General features: G+C 48.9%; 1 protein-coding gene across 1 annotated transcript in view; it reads right to left on the bottom strand.

Annotated features, from left to right (window-relative positions):
• The window catches only part of LOC120986742 (carcinoembryonic antigen-related cell adhesion molecule 2-like), a 165,782-nt gene that overhangs the window by 14,664 nt on the left and 130,365 nt on the right, over positions 1 to 20,753 (bottom strand). Inside the window, exon 7 of the mRNA XM_040415455.1 lies at positions 4,492 to 4,520. Coding sequence (XP_040271389.1) covers positions 4,492 to 4,520 — 29 coding nt within the window. The remainder of the gene's footprint in view (positions 1 to 4,491; positions 4,521 to 20,753) is intronic.

Raw genomic sequence — 20,753 nt, 5'->3', positions numbered from 1 at the left:
AATCCTGTAGCTTTTCGTCTTGAACTCCCTCAGGTCCTGAAAATTCATAATGTGTTTCATAAATCTTTGTTGAAGAGATATGTGAAACCCTTGGAGCCGTCTTCCTTGCCACCTGCTCCTGTCATGGTGGCCTCTCAAGATCTCTTCAGTATCTTGTTCACTGGACGGGTTATGTACCAGAGTAGAGGTTGTGGGTACCAGCATCCAATGTGAATGCCAGTCGTTTGGTGAAAGCTTTTCACAGGTATCACCCGGATAAGGTCGGTCCTGGGTGTCCGGAGGTCACTCGTAGAAGGGAGGGTACTGTCACGGACGTTCCCGCGACAGGTGGCAGCAGATCGGTGAGACTGGCAATGCGTGGTTTGATCTGACATGTTTTCCGTTTGGATCAAATGACGTCTGTGTTGTTTCTGGTGCTTGCCTCACCTTCTTCCCCCAGGTGTGGCTATTAGGGTCATTTAACCTTCTCTATTTATAGCTGCTTCTCCCACAATGCTGTGCGGTTTATAGCTTCTGTTTGGACCTTTGGATAGATTGTGTTTGTATCTCGGCTGAGTTGCTGGAGCTTCCATTGCTCCTTTAAAGTTAAGGCTTCCCTTTCCCTTTTGTATTTTGTTTGGGTTCTGTGTGTTGCTTTTCCCTATTGTTTGTATTAGCCCTGAAGGAGACTCCTGTTCGTCCTTCCTTTTGAAAGGCACAGGTAGTCTTGTCCCTGCCATTAGTACAAGGGTCCTATAGGGCTTGATAGGACTCTAGGAATTCCTGCGTATGAACTTACCTACCTTTGGGGTCTGTTCATACTGGCAGTCAGTCAGGATTTTGGTTAGCGTTTTCACTAGGAGGTGTCCATTTTCCTTCTCTAGTTCTCAGGCCTGATTCCCTGTTCCCCCTTCTCTCCTATGTTGGGTGTGGTGTTTCCCTCCCACACCGAAGCGTGATACAGTTGCTGGATATCCTTCTGTGGTGGCGGTCATACAGATGATGGATATCCTCCTGTGGTGGCTGTCATACAGAGGCTAAATATCCTCCTGTGGTCATAGAGATGCAAGATATCCTCCTGTGGTGGTGGTCATACAGATGCTGGATATCCTCCTGTTGTCATACATTTGCTGGATATCCTCCTGTGATGGTGGTCATACAGATGATGACCTCCACATACACACTGCTCCAGAACCCAATAAATAAATAAATAAATAAATAAATAAATAAATAAAATATGAATATCTACATTCCTCAGCAGCAGAAACCGCAGAGAAATCAGGACCTGAAAGTGTCCTTCCTGCTTCATTATTCCTCTAGTAAAACAGAAAACGTGCCGAGAAGTGAATCCACCAGAGTTTGTCCTGTTTCTGCACTTCATATAATCCTACTCCTAGTTTCTTCATGATGGCAAATCCCTGATATCATACAGGGCACATGATGGCGAATCTACATATCATATCAACCCCTATCTGTATAACACTGATATACACTCACCTAAAGAATTATTAGTGCCCCCATACTAATACGGTGTTGGACCCCCTTTTGCCTTCAGAACTGCCTTAATTCTACGTGGCATTGATTCCACAAGGTGCTGATAGCATTCTTTAGAAATGTTGGCCCTTATTGATAGGATAGCCTCTTGCAGTTGATGGAGATTTGAGGGATGCACATCCAGGGCACGAAGCTCCCGTTCCACCACATCCCAAAGATGCTCTATTGGGTTGAGATCTGGTGACTGTGGGACCATTTTAGTGCAGTGAACTCATTGTCATGTTCAAGAAACCAATGTGAGATGATTGGAGCTTTGTGACATGGTGCATTATCCTGCTGGAAGTAGCCATCAGAGGATGGATACATGTTCTCATTCTGTTTACCCCAAATTCGGACTCTACCATTTGAATGTCTCAACAGAAATCGAGACTCATCAGACCAGGCAACATTTTTCCAGTCTTCAACAGTCCAATTTTGGTGAGCTCGTGCACATTGTAGTCTCTTTTTCCTATTTGTAGTGGAGATAAGTGGTACCCGGTGGGGTCTTCTGCTGTTGTAGCCCATCCGCCTCAAGGTTGTGTGTGTTGTGGCTTCACAAATGCTTTGCTGCAGACCTCGGTTGTAACGAGTGGTTATTTCAGCCAACGTTGCTCTTCTATCAGCTTGAATCAGTCGGCCCATTCTCCTCTGACCTCTAGCATCCACAAGGCATTTTCGCCCACAGGACGGCCGCATACTGGATGTTTTTCCCTTTTCACACCATTCTTTGTAAACCCTAGAAATGGTTGTGTGTGAAAATCCCAGTAACTGAGCAGATTGTGAAATACTCAGACCGGCCCGTCTGGCACCAACAACCATGCCACGCTCAAAATTGCTTAAATCCCCTTTCTTTCCCATTCTGACATTTAGTTTGGAGTTCAGGAGATTGTCTTGACCAGGAGCACCCCCCTAAATGCATCGAAGCAACTGCCATGGGATTGGTTGACTAGATAATTGCATTAAAGTCAGGCCGGACAGGAGCGCAGCGGTGGGGGAGGACGTGCATGAAGGGGCTTGGCGGTGAAGGACAGGTGAGGAAAGGGTAAAATGTGAGTGGGGGCGGGATCGGAGAAGAGGCGCGAGTTGCTAGGGCGGCGGGGGGCGCGGCCAGAGTGGAGACAGTGGAAGAAGGCGGAAGTGAGAGCAGTGCGGCCAGGGGACTGAAACGCCCACCCACCCAACCCTATTGGAAGTGGAAGTAGGGGAGTGTTGGTGTTTTTATGTGTCGCGGCAGTCGTGGAGGCGGGGGAGGTCCTTGAAGTGGAGGAATATGGTGGTACCTGAGGATGGGAGGGCCCCGCGGGAGGGGCTGGACTCTCATTGAGGAGCTGGTAGGAACTAATTACGCGTCCATCAGTTGCTGCCTCCGAGCTGGGTTCAACGGCTGGGGGCAAGATGGAGACGCAGGTGTTCCAGCGTTTATGAAGTTATTGGGGCTTCTAGGACCTCCCTCGTCAGGGGTTAACTTATGTTATATATTTTGTATTTATTCAATAAACGGCTGCTGTGGCCGATTAAATCCAAGCAGTGGTGTGGTGTGTTTATTTCCTGGGTTAGGGTGAGGGGTTGGTGGTAAGGTGATGGTTAAGCTAGTGGGACTGAACAAATAGCCAATGCCCTCCTTATGAGAAATAGAACAGGTGTTCCTAATAATTCTTTAGGTGAGTGTATCTCCACCTCTCTGTATAACACTGATATATCTCCACCTCTCTGTATAACACTGATATATCTCCACCTCTCCGTATAACACTGATATATCTCCACCTCTCTGTATAACACTGATATATCTCCACCTCTCTGTATAACACTGTTATATCTCCACCTCTCTGTATAACACTGATATATCTCCACCTCTCTGTATAACACTGATATATCTCCACCTCTCTGTATAACACTGATATATCTCCACCTCTCTGTATAACACTGATATATCTCCACCTCTCTGTATAACACTGATATATCTCCACCTCTCTGTATAACACTGTTATATCTCCACCTCTCTGTATAACACTGTTATATCTCCACCTCTCTGTATAACACTGATATATCTCCACCTCTCTGTATAACACTGTTATATCTCCACCTCTCTGTATAACACTGATATATCTCCACCTCTCTGTATAACACTGATATATCTCCACCTCTCTGTATAACACTGTTATATCTCCACCTCTCTGTATAACACTGATATATCTCCACCTCTCTGTATAACACTGATATATCTCCACCTCTCTGTATAACACTGTTATATCTCCACCTCTCTGTATAACACTGATATATCTCCACCTCTCTGTATAACACTGATATATCTCCACCTCTCCGTATAACACTGATATATCTCCACCTCTCCGTATAACACTGATATATCTCCACCTCTCTGTATAACACTGATATATCTCCACCTCTCCGTATAACACTGATATATCTCCACCTCTCCGTATAACACTGATATATCTCCACCTCTCTGTATAACACTGTTATATCTCCACCTCTCTGTATAACACTGATATATCTCCACCTCTCCGTATAACACTGATATATCTCCACCTCTCCGTATAACACTGATATATCTCCACCTCTCTGTATAACACTGATATATCTCCACCTCTCCGTATAACACTGATATATCTCCACCTCTCCGTATAACACTGATATATCTCCACCTCTCCGTATAACACTGATATATCTCCACCTCTCTGTATAACACTGATATATCTCCACCTCTCTGTATAACACTGATATATCTTTACCTCTCTGTATAACACTGATATATCTCCACCTCTCTGTATAACACTGATATATCTCCACCTCTCTGTATAACACTGTTATATCTCCACCTCTCTGTATAACACTGATATATCTCCACCTCTCTGTATAACACTGATATATCTTCACCTCTCTGTATAACACGGAGGGCCCATCTTTGCACTTTGGAACCATTATTTCTATGTAATGATGACAGAAACGGTATCTACTTACCATGGCTTGTGTTGCATTGTCAGCCTGACCTAGAAGAAAAGAACAGAAAGATGTGAATGATTAGATCACTTCCATCATCACAAACCACAGTCCTGATGTCATAATGATAGAACCACAGTCCGCCGCTGAGGTCATAATGATAGAAACACAGTCCACTGCTGATGTCATAATGATAGAACCACAGTCCACTGCTGAGGTCATAATGATAGAACCACAGTCCGCCGCTGAGGTCATAATGATAGAACCACAGTCCGCCGCTGAGGTCATAATGATAGAACCACAGTCCGCCGCTGAGGTCATAATGATAGAACCACAGTCCACTGCTGAGGTCATAATGATAGAACCACAGTCCACTGATGAGGTTATAATGATAGAAACCACAGTCCACTGCTGAGGTCATAATGATAGAACCACAGTCCGCCGCTGAGGTCATAATGATAGAACCACAGTCCACTGCTGAGGTCATAATGATAGAACCACAGTCTACTGCTGAGGTCAGAATATTTAATTACACTGAAGTGACTCAGCCGAGGAGTGAGGACTAGATGATATGTAAAGTGCTTTTTGCGGACACAGTGCCCCTCTTGTCTTATTGCGGTCGTAGCTGAGCCGCCACTGTTTACTGGTCACTAGGTTACTTTAGGTTTTCTAGTTGCTAATCTTGGATCTTTTTTAGTCATTATCTCTACCTCTTGTTATTTTTTCTGATATTTGTATATCCTTTTTTTACTTGTAGGCGTATTAAATTCTTATTGTTTTTTACAAAGTGCAATTCTGTTAATTATGGATTTATTTCCTGGATTTACTTCTGGTTTTGATATTTGCCTGATTGGTTATAATTATTTAGCCTGAGGAAGGAGGCATACCACTGCTGAAACGGGTGGCCCATTCATAAGCATTTTTATTGAAGTCTCTGATGCAGCGTTTTGTTTTTCCCGTCCTCTCCTCAAGCAAATCCCACTTTGACTCCTGTCCATGGGTCTTGTCTGGCATTGCATTCATTCCCATCAAAGGAAGCTGTAATACAAGACAGACCTAAAAATCTCTGGTGCCTCCAGTCCTGATGGCCACATACCTCGCCTGAGGCTCTACAAGGCCCTTAGTACCTTTTCTCAGTTTTGTCCTGCTTTAGTCAAGTTACCCTTCTGTATAGAATGGTACTTGTTATAACAGGAATACCCACCATACCAGCGGATGCCCCTGTACCGGGGGCAGGTAAGGCCATCAATTGTACAGCAAAAGCTGGTTTAGGAGGGGTTGTTAGGTACAAATCTACTGTGCCCTGTGACGTTGGCATTGTACAGGCCCTGAATACCAGCTGAACATTTATGTGACTGTCTAGTTACAGCTAACGCCATCTTGCTTGCATCAGGTTGATACCATAATGGTAGGTTACACCTTACAAACATGTCAAAGGCATCTCATTGGTGGAGCCACGTGACCCTCTGATGTCAAGAGTGAAGAGATTCTCATGGACTCCACTAGACCCAACTGATGTGAGAAGTGAAGAGATCCTCACAGACCATGCTAATTTCAGGAGTCAAAAGGACCCTGCTGATGTAGTGGAGAGGTCCTCACGGACCCATCTGATATCAGGAGTGAAGACTGTAACGGGGCCCTTATAACCCAAATGAGTAGCTCCGTATTGTCCCAAGATCACGCCATTCGGACATCCAGAACCATGCGATCCTAAGGTCCCCTTTTCCTCAGAGAAGACACCACACACCTCTGGTTCATGTGAACTCAGAACATAAACTGATTTATTGAGGTAAAACAACAGTTTTCATATCCCCCTCCCCAACATGTGAGGGATAACAACAGTTTCGAGTCCCCCCTCTCTCATGGCAGGTCACATGACATTATCACATTCCATTGCCCTTATAAGGCTTTACAGGTAAACAACCTTAAGTCCAGCTGTTAATCAGGTGATTTTCCTATTTCATGACGTGAAGTCATGATTTTATTAAAGACACGGAGGCGAGTATTGCTATTCTCCTTCTTTACTCTGACCAATAGCAGCAAAGACAAAAATATTGAAACATTTGAACAGCCCCTCCCCATAGTCCTAGTATAACAGGCCACACTTCCTGTAAATCCTCCTCTTTCTTTGTAACACGAGACCGAAAGTCCAACTGAACCGGAAAAATCAAGAGTCCCAGAACATCATGGAACAACCACCGCCTTCCGTCCGGAAGCGAAACGGGAACAACTGGAAACAACACCGCAGGATGCTCCTCGTCCTGTCCATATCAAACGATCGTCTGGAACCGAACTGCCGACGACGTAGACAAATGGATGCAGCACACCAGGCCGGTCTCAACCTGAAAAGGTGAAAACAGAGAATGATAGAAACCAATAGGGACATGGTATCCAAAATCAACTGGTTGCCACAAACCTACTCAGGAAAAACTCATAGAGTTAAAATCAATATGCATTATGACCACAATCAATAATATCTTTCGGAATAAACATCCTTCATAATAATAAACATACATATAGGGAGGGACCATAGGGTGGGCAATACTCGCCTCCGTGTCTTTAATAAAATCATGACTTTACGTCATGAAATAGGAAAATCACCTGATTTTATTACAAGACCCGGAGGCTCGTATTGCAAGTTCAAAGTTTAAGATAAATTCTCAATGATCGATGAGAAAACGTGAGGACCTGGCCGAAAATAAAATTCCCTGAACGTGGATACTCTGGACCAGTCCGCCAATTTTAAAATGTCCTCCAGTCTGGCGCCAGAAACCTCCAAAGAGGTAGCCGATGCCCCCCTAGCGGAATGCGCCGAAAAAATAGAAGTGTCCACGCCCGCCAATTCCATGATCCACTTCATCCACCTAGCCAGCGTGGGAGTGGTCACTGGGGCAAAAGGACGAATGGTAGAGAGGAAGAGATGAGAAAATTCTTGCGAACGATGAAGTGACGTGCGAGCTTCATATTCCTTGAGGCATTCCACCGGACAGAGAGAAGGCGAGGCCGGGAAAGCAGGATAAGCGACTGAACGAATGTGAGTCTTAGTCCTCCTAGAGATGTCAAAAGAGACCCCCTCCGGAGTGTACTAGCGGGCATCATAATCCAAAGCCCGGACGTCAGACACCCGCTTGCAGGAAATTAGACAGAAAAGAGTGACAAGCTTCGCCGACAGTTGCCTTAAGGAAAGGTCTGTATTCTGAGGCCAAGAAGACAAAAAGGAAAGGACACAAGACACGTCCCAAGTAGAAGAAAATCTAGGCCTAGGAGGACGAGACATCCGAGAGCCCCGCAAGAGACGGCATACCAAAGGATGTTGGCCCGCGGGAGTACCATCAAATCCCTGATGGGACGCAGAAATGGCCGATCTGAAAAGGCTGATCGTGCGATAGGCCTTACCCTGGTCGAAAAGAGAAGACAGGAAATGCAAAATCTCCATCACAGGTGCCGAAACGGGATCCAAGTCCCTAGCCACGCACCAGCGATCCCAAGATCCCCAGGCAGATCTGTAAGATCTTCTGGTTCCTGGGGCCCAAGCGTTCTCCAAGAGGACTCTAGCTGTTCCCGAAACTCCCGGGACCTCCCAGGGTCCCCTGAAATTCGACATGCCAACAGGCGCAGGGATCCGTCCAGGAGAAGAGGGTGTGGTTGGTGATTCGGACCTCGGAGGAGAGTCTGAGATGTCGGGAGCAGGCACGGGGTCTCTATCATCATCTCCAGAAGGTGAGGAAAACCACGACTGGGAATTCCAAAACGGGACCAGAAGAACCAGATCCGCTGCATGACGGCGTACTTGAATCAGGGTCCTGGGAATCAGCTGGAAAGGAGGAAATGCGTACAGCAGGCCCCTGGACCAATCCTGTAGGAACGCGTCCACCGCTTCGGCCTCCGGGTCCGGGCGCCAACTGTAGAAACGTGGTATCTGCGTGTTCAGGCGGGAGGCAAACAGGTCGATACAGCAAGGTCCCCACAGAGATGTTAAGGAACGGAACACCGCTGGATCTAACTGCCAGTCGCTGGAGTCGGAGAGATATCGAGAGCTCCAATCCGCCCGAAAGTTCTGGACGCCTGGAAGATATTCTGCCAAGACAATCAACTCCTTGTCCAGGCAGTAGTCCCAGAAATCCTTCGCCAACCGAGATAGAATGGTGGAACGGGTTCCGCCCATGCCATTGATGTAACGCACTGCCGACACGTTGTCCATGCGAAGTTGAATGCAGGCTTTGGCCGTGTCTCTCGTGAAACTCTTGATTGCAAACGAACCTGCCAACAGTTCCAGCGCATTGATGTGGAATCCCGCTTCGTCCGCTGACCAGCCGCCTCCGGTTGAGATCCCCTCGCAATGAGCACCCCAGCCCGACAGGCTGGCATCCGAATCTACCACGAAGTCCGGACGATGACCGAAAATGGCCTTGCCGTTCCAAGCCTGCAAATTGAGGATCCACCAGGATAGCTCCTCCTTGGTTTCCTCGTCCAGGGAAATCCAATCCGCATAGGAAGCCCCCGTCCGCAGGTGGGAGATCTTCAGTCGTTGGAGAGCCCGGTAATGTAGTGGGGCCGGGAAGACCACCTGAATGGATGAGGCAAGAAGGCCTATGATCCTTGCTAGTTGGCGCAAAGGGATCTGGGAAAATGACTTGGCTCTGCACAATTCCTTCCGTATGGACCGGACCTTGGCCGGTGGTAGGCTGAGAGTTCCTGCCGTGGAATCCACCAGAAACCCCAGGAACTCCATCTTGCGCGCCGGAGTGAGACAGGACTTCTCCTGATTGAGGAGGAAACCCAGATCCGACAGGAGATCCATTGTCCAGCGAAGGTGATTCAGTAACACCGAATGGTCCTGTGCCATGATCAGGATGTCGTCCAGATAGACGATGAGGCGAACTCCCCGACTGCGCAGCCAGGCCATGGCCGGGCGCATCAGCTTGGTGAAGCACCATGGAGCTGAAGAGAGGCCGAAAGGGAGGCAAGTAAACCGCCAAATCCTGTCCTTCCAAGAGAAGCATAGAAGGTTCCTGGACGCGTCCTCGACAGGGACGGTAAGATAAGCGTCCTTCAGGTCCAACTTGACCATCCAATCGCCCACCTAAAGAAGGTCCCGAAGGAGATGGATGCCTTCCATCTTGAAATGGCGGTACCTGAAGAACGCGTTGAGGGCGCGTAAATTGATGACCAAGAAGATGTTGCTGATTATCGCACCCGGGGATGCCGGTGCCGGCTCTATGGCCCCTTTGCGGAAGAGATCTGATAACTCTGAGTCCACCAGTAAGCGGCTTTCTACCGACAGCACTGCAGGGTGTGGGGACGGAATGGGTAGATGAGAGGACGTCAGCTCTATGTGGAAACCCCTGACCGTGGATAGAATCCATTGGTCCGAGGTGATGCGTGACCAAGCTCGAGAAAAGAGCCGGAGTCTGCCCCCTACGCAAACAGTTAAAGAATTGACATGAGGCATTGGTCTTACCGTAGGGACGTCTGGAACCAGGGTGTCCTCTGTATCCTCTAGGTCTCCAGGATCCTCCCCGGGAAGGGAAAAAGGATGGTGTCTCTCGCCTTTGGTCCTGGAATGCAGGTCTCTGGGCGAAGGAGCCTCGGCCCGAACCACGGGCTTGAAAATGGGCACGGCCGGACAGGCGACCCCTGAAACTGCCGGCCCTGGTAGAGACCCTACCATGAAACACCCGTTTCATTGAACTTTGGGCTTTGTCGAGTGCAGTAAAAGCACCGACGAATCGTCCTAAGTCCTTGATAAAGGACTCGCCAAAGAGCAGGCCCTGGGCCTCCTTACCGGCTTCGGTAAGCGCCAAGTTGGAGAGTTTTGGCTCAATTTTAAAAAGGATGGCCTTGTGCCGTTCAATAGCCAGGGACGTGTTCACGTTTCCTGCTACGCAAATTGCGCGCTGCACCCACTCGCGCAGTTCTAGAGGGTCTACCTGCCTACCCTCAGCCTTGGCAGCAGGGCCGACTCCAAACCCTTCCTCGGATTCCACCCAGATTTGGTGAGGAATTGGGTCATTTTGGGGTCTACCGCTGGAGTGTCACAAACCCTGTTGGGAACTATGGGCCTGGGGCATTCTGCCCTAAGTTTGTTGCGCGCCTCTTCGGAGAGGGGGCAACGCACGCGGGCCTCCAAATATTTGGATACATGATCCAATGGCAACCACTCCGCCGACCGAGGGTGGTGGAGGGAATCCGGGTCAAACAGAGGTTCCCCTAAGGGATCTGTCAAAGAAGCAGGGAATACATCTGCTGCCGAAACCATGGAGCTACACCCAGGTAAGGGGTTAGAATCTATGACCCCAGAAGGGTCGTCCTCTGCCTCCTCATAGGCGTCATCTAAAGCCTCCTCATCAGAACCGACTTCAGAGTCGGAAGCAGTATCCTGCTGTGCTCTAGCACATTTCCAGTTTCGCGTACGTTCTGCCTGACGCGTACAGGCTCTTTTGCGCGGACCTAGCGCGCCAACATTGGTGGAAACATCGCCACCAGTCATGTGTTTTCTGGAGGCAGGCCCTGGCCCGGTTGGTTTAGAAACCGTAGCGGGCTGTGGGGTGGGAGAGGCAGCTGGATGGGTAGCAAGGGCCTGGGCAATGGACTGGGAAATGACAGAGGTCATTGATCCCATAGCCGCAGCAATCACATTAGATAATGTGTTTTGAAAAACCAGGGACTGATCCACAGGGGACATCACTGTGTCACCATCATCCCCAGAAGGGGTTAAATCAACTTGAGGCATGTCTTCCTCAATAGGGCCTTGCCCACTGTGACTTGTATTAGGCATGATAAACACAGCCTGCCTCACTATTGGTAGTGATAGGGTTAATTATAAATAGAATCCTACCCTATGAGCTCCGCTGGTGAGGATTTTCCCCAGCCAGGGAGAAGCTAAAGTGGGGAAAGAAAAAACCTTAAAAGGAAGGAGCCGGAGAGCAGCAGAGGCCGCCGATGCACAGGAGCCGGAGAGCAGATGCCGAGCAGGGGACGCCGAGACTCCGGAGCGCCGCACTGAAAACCCGGAAGCGCCCGAGATCTCGCGAGATCTCGGGCGGAGCGAAGCGCAGCAAGCAGGAGAGCCGGCGGCAAGATCAGAGGTGAGCCGCGGCGCAAAAACAGCCGAGGGGGAAGGGGGGACCGTGGGGGAGCAAGCTGATTGAAGGGACTGAGGAAAAACTCAGTCAGAAGCAAAAGAGACAATCACCACAAGAAGGGACAGACAGAAGGGGATACATAACCCCATGAGGAGATAATCGGTCACATAGGGGGGTTCTCCTGAATAACAGGGACACCAGAGCTGTGTCAAAGAGTTACACGGCAAAAGAAATAGGGGAGAGCCTGTAAATTAAACCTGCAACACAAAAGTATATCCCATCAACCCAAAAAGGGGGAAAAAAACTACATAATAGTAATAATAATAATCCCACATATATCACAGGTACTTATCTCTGCGGTCAGCAGCAAAGAAAGAGGAGGATTTACAGGAAGTGTGGCCTGTTATACTAGGACTATGGGGAGGGGCTGTTCAAATGTTTCAATATTTTTGTCTTTGCTGCTATTGGTCAGAGTAAAGAAGGAGAATAGCAATACGAGCCTCCGGGTCTTGTAATAAAATCTGTTGTTGCCGGGCAGAGTCTCCGCAGGGGATGGTGGACACAGTTACAGCCCTCATTCTGCATAGGGGAAGAGATGACCTCTGCACAGTTCAGGACACACAACCATGGCACTTGCTCTCCTGATGTAACAATACTCCCCTCTTTGTCCGAAGGACCGGCAGACCCGGCCAGGTCCTAACGGGTCGGCTAGGGGCTGTCCGGGAAGATCAGCATTGTTCAGTTCTCGAGCTCCAGTTGCCGAGACAGACCATCAGCATTCCCGTTCTTCTTCCCCGGTCGGTACTGAACCCTGAAGTCATAGCGCTGCAGGGCAAGGCTCCATCTGAAGAGTCGGCCATTGTCCCCAGAGACATGGTGAAGCCATACAAGAGGGTTGTGGTCAGTGAGCACCGTGAAGGACTGCCCATATAGATAAGGCTTGAACTCCTTGAGGGCCCAGACCACAGCCAGACACTCCTTCTCTAGGGCTGCATATCCTACCTCCCGAGGTAACAACTTGCGGCTAATGTACATCACCGGGTGCTCACGGCCATCGTCCCCCACTTGGCTTAGTACTGCTCCAAGTCCAGAAGCAGAGGCATCTGTGTGAACACAAAATCCTTTGGTGGGGTCAGGTGCAGTCAGTTCGGGTCCAGTAACCAGTGCGTGTTTGAGTTTCTGGAAGGCAGCTTCACACTCCGGAGACCACAGGACTTGTTTAGGCAGATTTTCTTTTGTCAGGTCAGTTAGGGGCTTGGCTATGGAGCTGTACTCGGGAACGAATTTGCGGTAATAGCCAGGGGTACCCAGGAACGCTAAGACCTGGGTCTTGGTGTGAGGGGTGGGCCATCGTTTATCTTTGCCAGCTCTGGATGCTGGCACCCACTACCCATTCGGTGCCCGAGATATGGGACTTCCGCTACCCCAATTACACATTTGTCAGGCCTGAGGGTGAGCCCCGCTGCCTGCACGCGGTCCAATACAATACCCAAGTGGTCCAAGTGTTCCTCCCAGGTATTGCTGTAGATAGCAATGTCATCCAGGTATGCACAAGCATACTCCTGGAGGCCATCTAGGAGCATATCTATCATCCGCTGGAACGTTGCTGGTGTGTTCTTCATCTCAAACTGCATTACCTTAAACTGGTACAGGCCAAAGGGGGTCACAAATGCCGACTTCGGAATAGTCTTCAGGTCAAGACGAATGTGCCATTACCCCTTGCAGAGATCTAAGGTGGTGAGGAACTTGCCCCAGGCAATGCAGTCTAACAACTCATCGATACAGGGCTGTCACGGATGGTGTACAGGAAACAAGACAATACAATATAAACAATGACTCACTGGATCCACAACTAAGGAACAAAAGGGAGACCCCTGCATGAGACCTGCCGCTCTCCCTTATTGCTCAGCCTATGCGACCACCCCAAAGGTGGATGGGCGCATATCCACATACCTCGACTATCTTACACCTGAAGACCCTACAATAGTGAGCGGATACGACCACCGGCTCCCTACACAGACACGGAGGGAGTCAGGGTCACCTGGATCCAGAAAACAGAAAATCATAAATACATAAACAGCACTTATCTTGCAGACGACTGGGGACTGTGGACTGAGAACTAGGAACAGCATGCACACACACTCCAGGAAGTAGTATAAGCTGCACACTACTGCATTCTGGGGAGGAACTTATAGGGCAGCAATCAGTCCAACTGCATGACAGCTGAGATAGACTAACGAGATGAGGAACTCAACCAAAACAAAGAAATTCAAGGAGGAGGATCTGAAAGGCTCCTGTCAGAGCTTCTCAGCTGTCTGGCTGTGACAGTACCCCTCCCTCTACGAGTGGACTCCGGACACTCAGAGCCCACCTTCTCAGGATGGGACCTATGGAAAGCCCTGATGAGACGAGAGGCCTTAATGTCCGTCACTGGGACCCACATCCTCTCCTTAGGACCATAACCCTCCCAATGAACGAGGTACTGGAGGGAACCGCGGACAAGACGAGAATCCACAATCCTAGAGACCTGAAATTCAAGATTTCCATCAACCACAATCGGAGGAGGAGGCAAAGGCGAGGGCACAACAGGTTGAACATAAGGTTTCAATAAGGACTTATGAAAAACATTATGGATCTTCCAAGTCTGAGGAAGATCAAGACGGTAGGCAACAGGATTGATGACAGACAGGATCTTGTAAGGCCCAATAAACCTAGGACCCAACTTGCAGGAGGGAACCTTCAATTTGATATTCTTGGTAGACAACCACACCAGATCACCAACATTCAGGTCCGGACCAGGCACACGTCTCTTATCTGCCACACGCTTATATCTCTCACTCATGCTCTTTAGATTATCCTGAATCTTTTGCCAAATAGATGACAAAGACGAGGAGAATCTGTCCTCATCAGGTAAACCAGAAGACCCCTCTCCCGAGAAAGTCCCAAACTGCAGATGAAACCCATATGCACCAAAAAATTGTGACTTATCAGAGGACTCCTGACGACGGTTATTTAAAGCAAACTCAGCAAGGGACAAAAAAGAACACTAATCCTCCTGATTCTCCGCCACAAAACAGCGCAGATATGTCTCCAGATTCTGATTGACGCGCTCCGTCTGGCCATTCGACTGCGGGTGGAAAGCAGAAGAGAATGACAACTGAACCCCCAAGCGAGAACAGAAAGCCTTCCAGAATCTGGAAACAAACTGCGTGCCCCTATCAGAGACTATGTCTGAAGGAATACCATGCAATTTGACAATGTGGTCAATAAATGCCTGCGCCAGCGTCTTAGCATTGGGCAAACCAGGAAAAGGGATAAAATGCACCATTTTGCTAAAACGGTCCACCACCACCAGAATCACAGTCTTCCCCGAGGAACGAGGCAAGTCCGTTATGAAGTCCATGGACAGATGTGTCCAAGGACGGGAAGGAATGGGCAAAGGGAGGAGAGGACCTGATGGCCGTGAATGAGGGACTTTGGCACGAGCGCAAGTCTCGCAAGCTGCCACAAAACCCTCAACTGACTTACGAAGCGCAGGCCACCAGAATCTCCGAGCGATGAGATCCAGTGTGGCTCTTGCCCCCGGGTGCCCAGCAAGGACCGTATCGTGGTGTTCTTTAAAAATCTTGTGTCTCAAAGCGAGAGGCACAAACAACCTCCCAGGAGGACAAAGATCAGGAGCTTCTGACTGGGCTGCCTGCACCTCTGCCTCCAATTCAGGAAAAAGAGCAGAGACCACCACACCTTCAGCCAAAATGGGACCCGGGTCTTCAAAATTCCCACCTCCTGGAAAACAACGTGACAGGGCATCTGCCTTCACATTCTTAACCCCAGGGCGGAACGTGACAACAAAATTAAACCTTGAAAAGAGCAAAGACCATCTGGCTTGTCTCGGGTTCAGACGCTTGGCTGACTCCAAGTAGGCCAGATTTTTATGGTCAGTAAACACAGTAATAGGGTGTCTGGCTCCCTCTAGCCAATGGCGCCATTCCTCAAAAGCCAACTTGATGGCCAACAATTCCCTATCTCCCACATCATAATTTCTCTCTGCGGAGGAGAGTTTCTTTGAGAAAAAGGCACATGGTTGCCATTTGGCAGGAGAGGAACCCTGAGACAAGACCGCACCCACCCCTACCTCAGAAGCATCAACCTCAACTATGAAGGGTAACGAAATATCAGGTTGTACCAGGATGGGAGCGGAAGCAAAACTCTCCTTGATATTAGAAAAGGCCTTACGCGCCTCTACCGACCAGGAAGAAAAATCTACCCCCTTTCTGGTCATATCAGTGAGTGGTTTAACAACAGAGGAATAATTCAAAATAAATTTCCTGTAATAATTGGCAAAGCCCAAAAAATGCATCAGCGCCTTCTGATTCTCAGGAAGCTCCCACTCAAGCACAGCGCGGACCTTCTCGGGGTCCATACGAAAACCAGAAGCGGAGAGAAGAAACCCCAGAAATTGAATTTCTGGAACTGCAAACACACATTTTTCCAGTTTTGCGTATAATTTATTCTCCCGCAGAATGAGCAAGACCTGACGTAAGTGTTCCTTATGAGTCTTGAAATCAGGAGAAAAAATCAAAATGTCATCCAAATACACTAATACAAATTTTCCCATTAAATGATAAAAAATGCTGTTGACGAAATGCTGAAAAACGGCTGGGGCATTCATCAAACCAAAAGGCATAACCAAATTCTCAAAATGGCCCTCAGGGGTATTGAAAGCCGTCTTCCATTCGTCTCCTTCTCTGACCCTAACCAGGTTGTATGCCCCTCTTAGGTCTAATTTGGAAAAGACTTTAGCCCCAACAACCTGGTTAAACAAATCCGGGATTAGAGGAAGCGGATACGGATCACGAATAGTGATACTGTTCAGCTCCCTGAAATCCAGACAAGGTCTTAAAGAACCATCTTTTTTCTTAACAAAGAAAAAGCCAGCGGCAACAGGTGACTTCGAGGGTCGTATGTGTCCTTTTCTCAGACTATCAGAGATATAAGCACGCATAGCGACCCTCTCAGGTTGGGAGAGATTGTATAAACGAGATTTAGGCAGCTTGGCGCCTGGGATGAGATTAATAGGGCAATCATACTCCCTGTGCGGAGGCAAATCCTGAACTCCACTCTCAGAGAAGACATCCGAAAATTCAGAGAGGAAAGGTGGTACAGTCTTAGTAGAAACCTCAGAAACAGATGTTATGAGGCAATTCTCTCTGCAAAAGTCACTCCAACCATTTATTTGCCTCGCTTGCCAATCAATGGTGGGGTTATGTTTAGTGAGCCAGGGTAGCCCCAACACTAGAGGAGTAGGCAAACCGCTAAGGACGAAACATGACATCCTCAACATGAGCATCACTCACAATTAAACGGATATTGTGAACTATGCCCTTTAATGATTTCTGAGAAAGTGGAGCGGAATCAATAGCAAAAACAGGAATATCCTTTCCCAAAGTGCATACCCGGAAACCATGAGTTATTGCAAATTGATTATCAATGAGATTGACAGCTGCTCCACTATCCACAAAAATCCTACAAAAAATGCTCTTGCTCTCTAGCGCCACCGTAGCAGGTAGGACAAAACGGGAACTACAAGCAAACGGAAAACCTTCAATTTCCGCCTCAACCCTGCCAATAGTAACAGACGGAACATTTTTAAAAGATTTTTTCCTTTTTGTCTCTTTATTACTCCCAGAAAACTGCCTGAATCTCCTAGAGGGACAAACATTTGCCAAATGATTTATACCTCCACAACAAAAACAAACCCTCCCATGCGGGCTGAATCTTCTATTGTCTGAGGCAATCAACCCCAGCTGCATGGGTTCCTGCTCAGAAGGGGCTGACAGTGACTGAGACCCCTGCGCACAGAATGAGACCGCTGCACTGTCCCGGGACTGAGTAAGACAGGAAGGAGAGATCTCTCCTCTCTCACTAAGACGCCTGTCAATACGAACGGCCTGAGACATAGCAGAGTCCAGGGAGATTGGCCTCTCATGAAAGGCAAATGCATCTTTCAATCCCTCTGAAAGACCATGGCAAAATTGACTTCGGAGTGCAGCATCATTTCAACCAGTATCAGCTGCCCATCTCCGAAATTCTGAGCAGTATATCTCTGCGGATTGTTTACCCTGGCATAACAGACGTAGTTTAGACTCAGCCAGAGCAATACGATCCGGATCATCATATATCTGACCCAGGGCTAAAAAGAATTCATCCACTGAACGAAGGGGCCGTGCCCCCTCCGGTAGCGAAAAGGCCCAAGACTGAGCGTTACCCCTGAGCAGCGATACAATGATCCCCACCCTCCGTTCTTCATCACTAGAGGAATGGGGAAGAAGGCGAAAATGGAGTTTGCAAGCCTCTTTAAAACCCACAAACGCACTTGAAACTGAGAAAAAATCCTACGGAGATCAGCTACCTCCAATGAAAGACCCTGGAGGCGTTCAGCCAAAAGTGAAACCGGATCCATGCTTGAGACGGTTTTGGCGGCTTATAATGTCACGGATGGTGTACAGGAAACAAGACAATACAATATAAACAATGACTCACTGGATCCACAACTAAGGAACAAAAGGGAGACCCCTGCATGAGACCTGCCGCTCTCCCTTATTGCTCAGCCTCTGCGACCACCCCAAAGGTGGATGGGCGCATATCCACGTACCTCGACTATCTTACACCTGAAGACCCTACAATAGTGAGGGGATACGACCACCGGCTCCCTACACAGACACGGAGGGAGTCAGGGTCACCTGGATCCAGAAAACAGAAAATCATAAATACATAAACAGCACTTATCTTGCAGACGACTGGGAACTGTGGACTGAGAACTAGGAACAGCATGCACACACACTCCAGGAAGTAGTATAAGCTGCACACTACTGCATTCTGGGGAGGAACTTAAAGGGCAGCAATCAGTCCAACTGCATGACAGCTGAGATAGACTAACGAGATGAGGAACTCAACCAAAACAAAGAAATTCAAGGAGGAGGATCTGAAAGGCTCCTGTCAGAGCTTCTCAGCTGTCTGGCTGTGACAGGGGCATGGGGTAGGCATCAGTCATGGTCCGGCCATTGAGTCTCCGGTAGTCCATGCAAAAACGGGTCGTCCCATCTTTCTTAGGTACGAGGACTACCAGAGAAGCCCAGGGGCTCCCAGATGCCTCGATGATCCCTAAAACGAGCATCTCTCTAATCTCTTGCCTCATCCCTGCTCTAACGGTCTCTGGTACCCTATAAGCGGCTTGCTTGAGGGGAGGCTGCCCTGGGGTTTCTACATGGTGCATGCCTAGATCTGTGACTCCTGGGATCATTGAGAACAGGTTCCTACGTCGGGCTAGTACTTCTCTGACCTGCCTCTTCCGGATATCCCCTAACTGCTTGGATATCTGTATGCCCTCTATCACTACTCGGGGTCCCCCCTGTCTGGGGATTTCGGGATGCCTTTAACATGTTCACATGAAAGGTTCGTTGAATCCTCTCATCTGAACACTTGGCCAGTAGGTAAGTGGTGTTGCAGAGCTCCTTCACCACGCGATAAGGTCCTTGCCATTTGGCTTGGAGCTTATCCGTCCTTACCGGTTTTAGTGCCAGCACTTTCTGCCCTACTGCTAGGATACGGCTCCGAGCACTACGATCGTACCAAACTCTTTGTCGACTCTGGGCTGCTCGAAGGTTCGCCGCCACAGAGGCAGTTAGCTCCTTCAGCCGGTCCCTGAGATTGAGGACATACTGATATAGTGGGGTCCCTTCCTCCACCCTATCTCCCTCCCAGTGGCCTTGAAACAAATCTAGGGGTCCTTTAACTCTTCTCCCGTACAAAAGCTCGAAGGGAGAAAACCCAGTAGACTCCTGCGGCACCTCCCTGTAAGCGAACAGAAGGTGGGGCAGGACCCTCTCCCAGACCCGGTACTGCAGGGTGAATGTCCAAAGCATTTGCTTCAGGGTCCCATTGAAACGCTCGCAGAGACCATTGGTCTTGGGGTGATAGGGGATGTACGCAGACTGTGGATCTTACACAGATCCCAGACCTGCCGGGTCAGTTCAGCACAGAACTGAGACCCGTTGTCGGAAAACACCTCTCGGGGAAAACCCACCCTGGAGAAAATACTAAACAGTGTATCGTTCACTGACTTGGCGGTGATATTATTTAACGGGACAGCCTCAGGGTACCTAGTAGCAAAGTCTACAACTGTAAGGATGAACCTTTTCCCGGTGGGGCTGGGCTTAGCGAGGGGCCCGATAATATCGACTGTTATGCGGCTAAAGGGTTCCTCGGTAATGGGTGCAGTTTTTGCCCTGGGGTTGTCACCTCGCTTGCCTGCCCGCTGGCAGGCATCACAAGTTCACAGGTACATTTTCAAATCCTTGGATAGCCCGGGCGATCCCTGGTACGGTTTATTCCGAGGTGGCCAGCAAAGGGAATGTCATGGCTAACTCGCATGAGGTCAATTCGGTACTGCTGGGGCACGACCAGCTGCTTCTTAGGTATCTTAGTGGGCTTGGTGCCCTCTGTAAGTCAGTATAGCAACCCCTGGCTCCATATAATTTTACCATAGCTTGGATTTGCCGGCTCAGCCCCAGCACGTTCTTGATACTCTGCTAGGGTTGGATCAGCAAGCGTGGCTTTCCGAAAATCTGCTGAGGTGGCCCACGGCCTATCTGGCGGGTCAGGACCGCTATCTGGGGCACTACCTAGGGACTCATCAGGGTTGCAGTTAGGGGCAGTCTCACTCACTTGGTTCTCCTCCTCGAGTGCCCCTCTGATCCTCTGGCTCTGCTGGCGTGTTACCACCATACATGTCTCTGGGGCTACGGTATTCTTCTGATAGTGAGAAGTTAAGTAGCCCAAATCATTGGCTAGAAGCACTTCAGCTGGTAACTCCTGCATAACTCCAACTTGGACCTGTTGGCTCCCGTTGCCCCAATCCATTTTAACTCGGGCAAGGGAAATCCGATGTACGTTGCCTCCGGCCACTCAGACAGCTATGAATTTGGACAACTGTGCACCAGGGGTGACCAGGTTGGACTTAACAAGGGTGATAGTAGCCCCTGTATCTCGTAGCCCTTCTGCTTTCTTGCCATTGACCCACACATCCTGCCGGTGATGTTCCCTGTTATCTCCAGAGGCAGCTCGGACTGGGTCCACCTCATGCAGGGTTCCAAAGTCCTCCTCGGTTTCTAGGCAGAGAACTGGAGGTTAGGCAGA

The sequence above is a fragment of the Bufo bufo genome, chromosome 1 (assembly GCF_905171765.1).
Source record: "Bufo bufo chromosome 1, aBufBuf1.1, whole genome shotgun sequence".
Taxonomy (NCBI): Eukaryota; Metazoa; Chordata; class Amphibia; order Anura; family Bufonidae; genus Bufo; species Bufo bufo.
The sequence above is the reverse complement of the archived record's forward strand: the minus strand, read 5'-3'. Positions and strand labels throughout refer to the sequence as shown.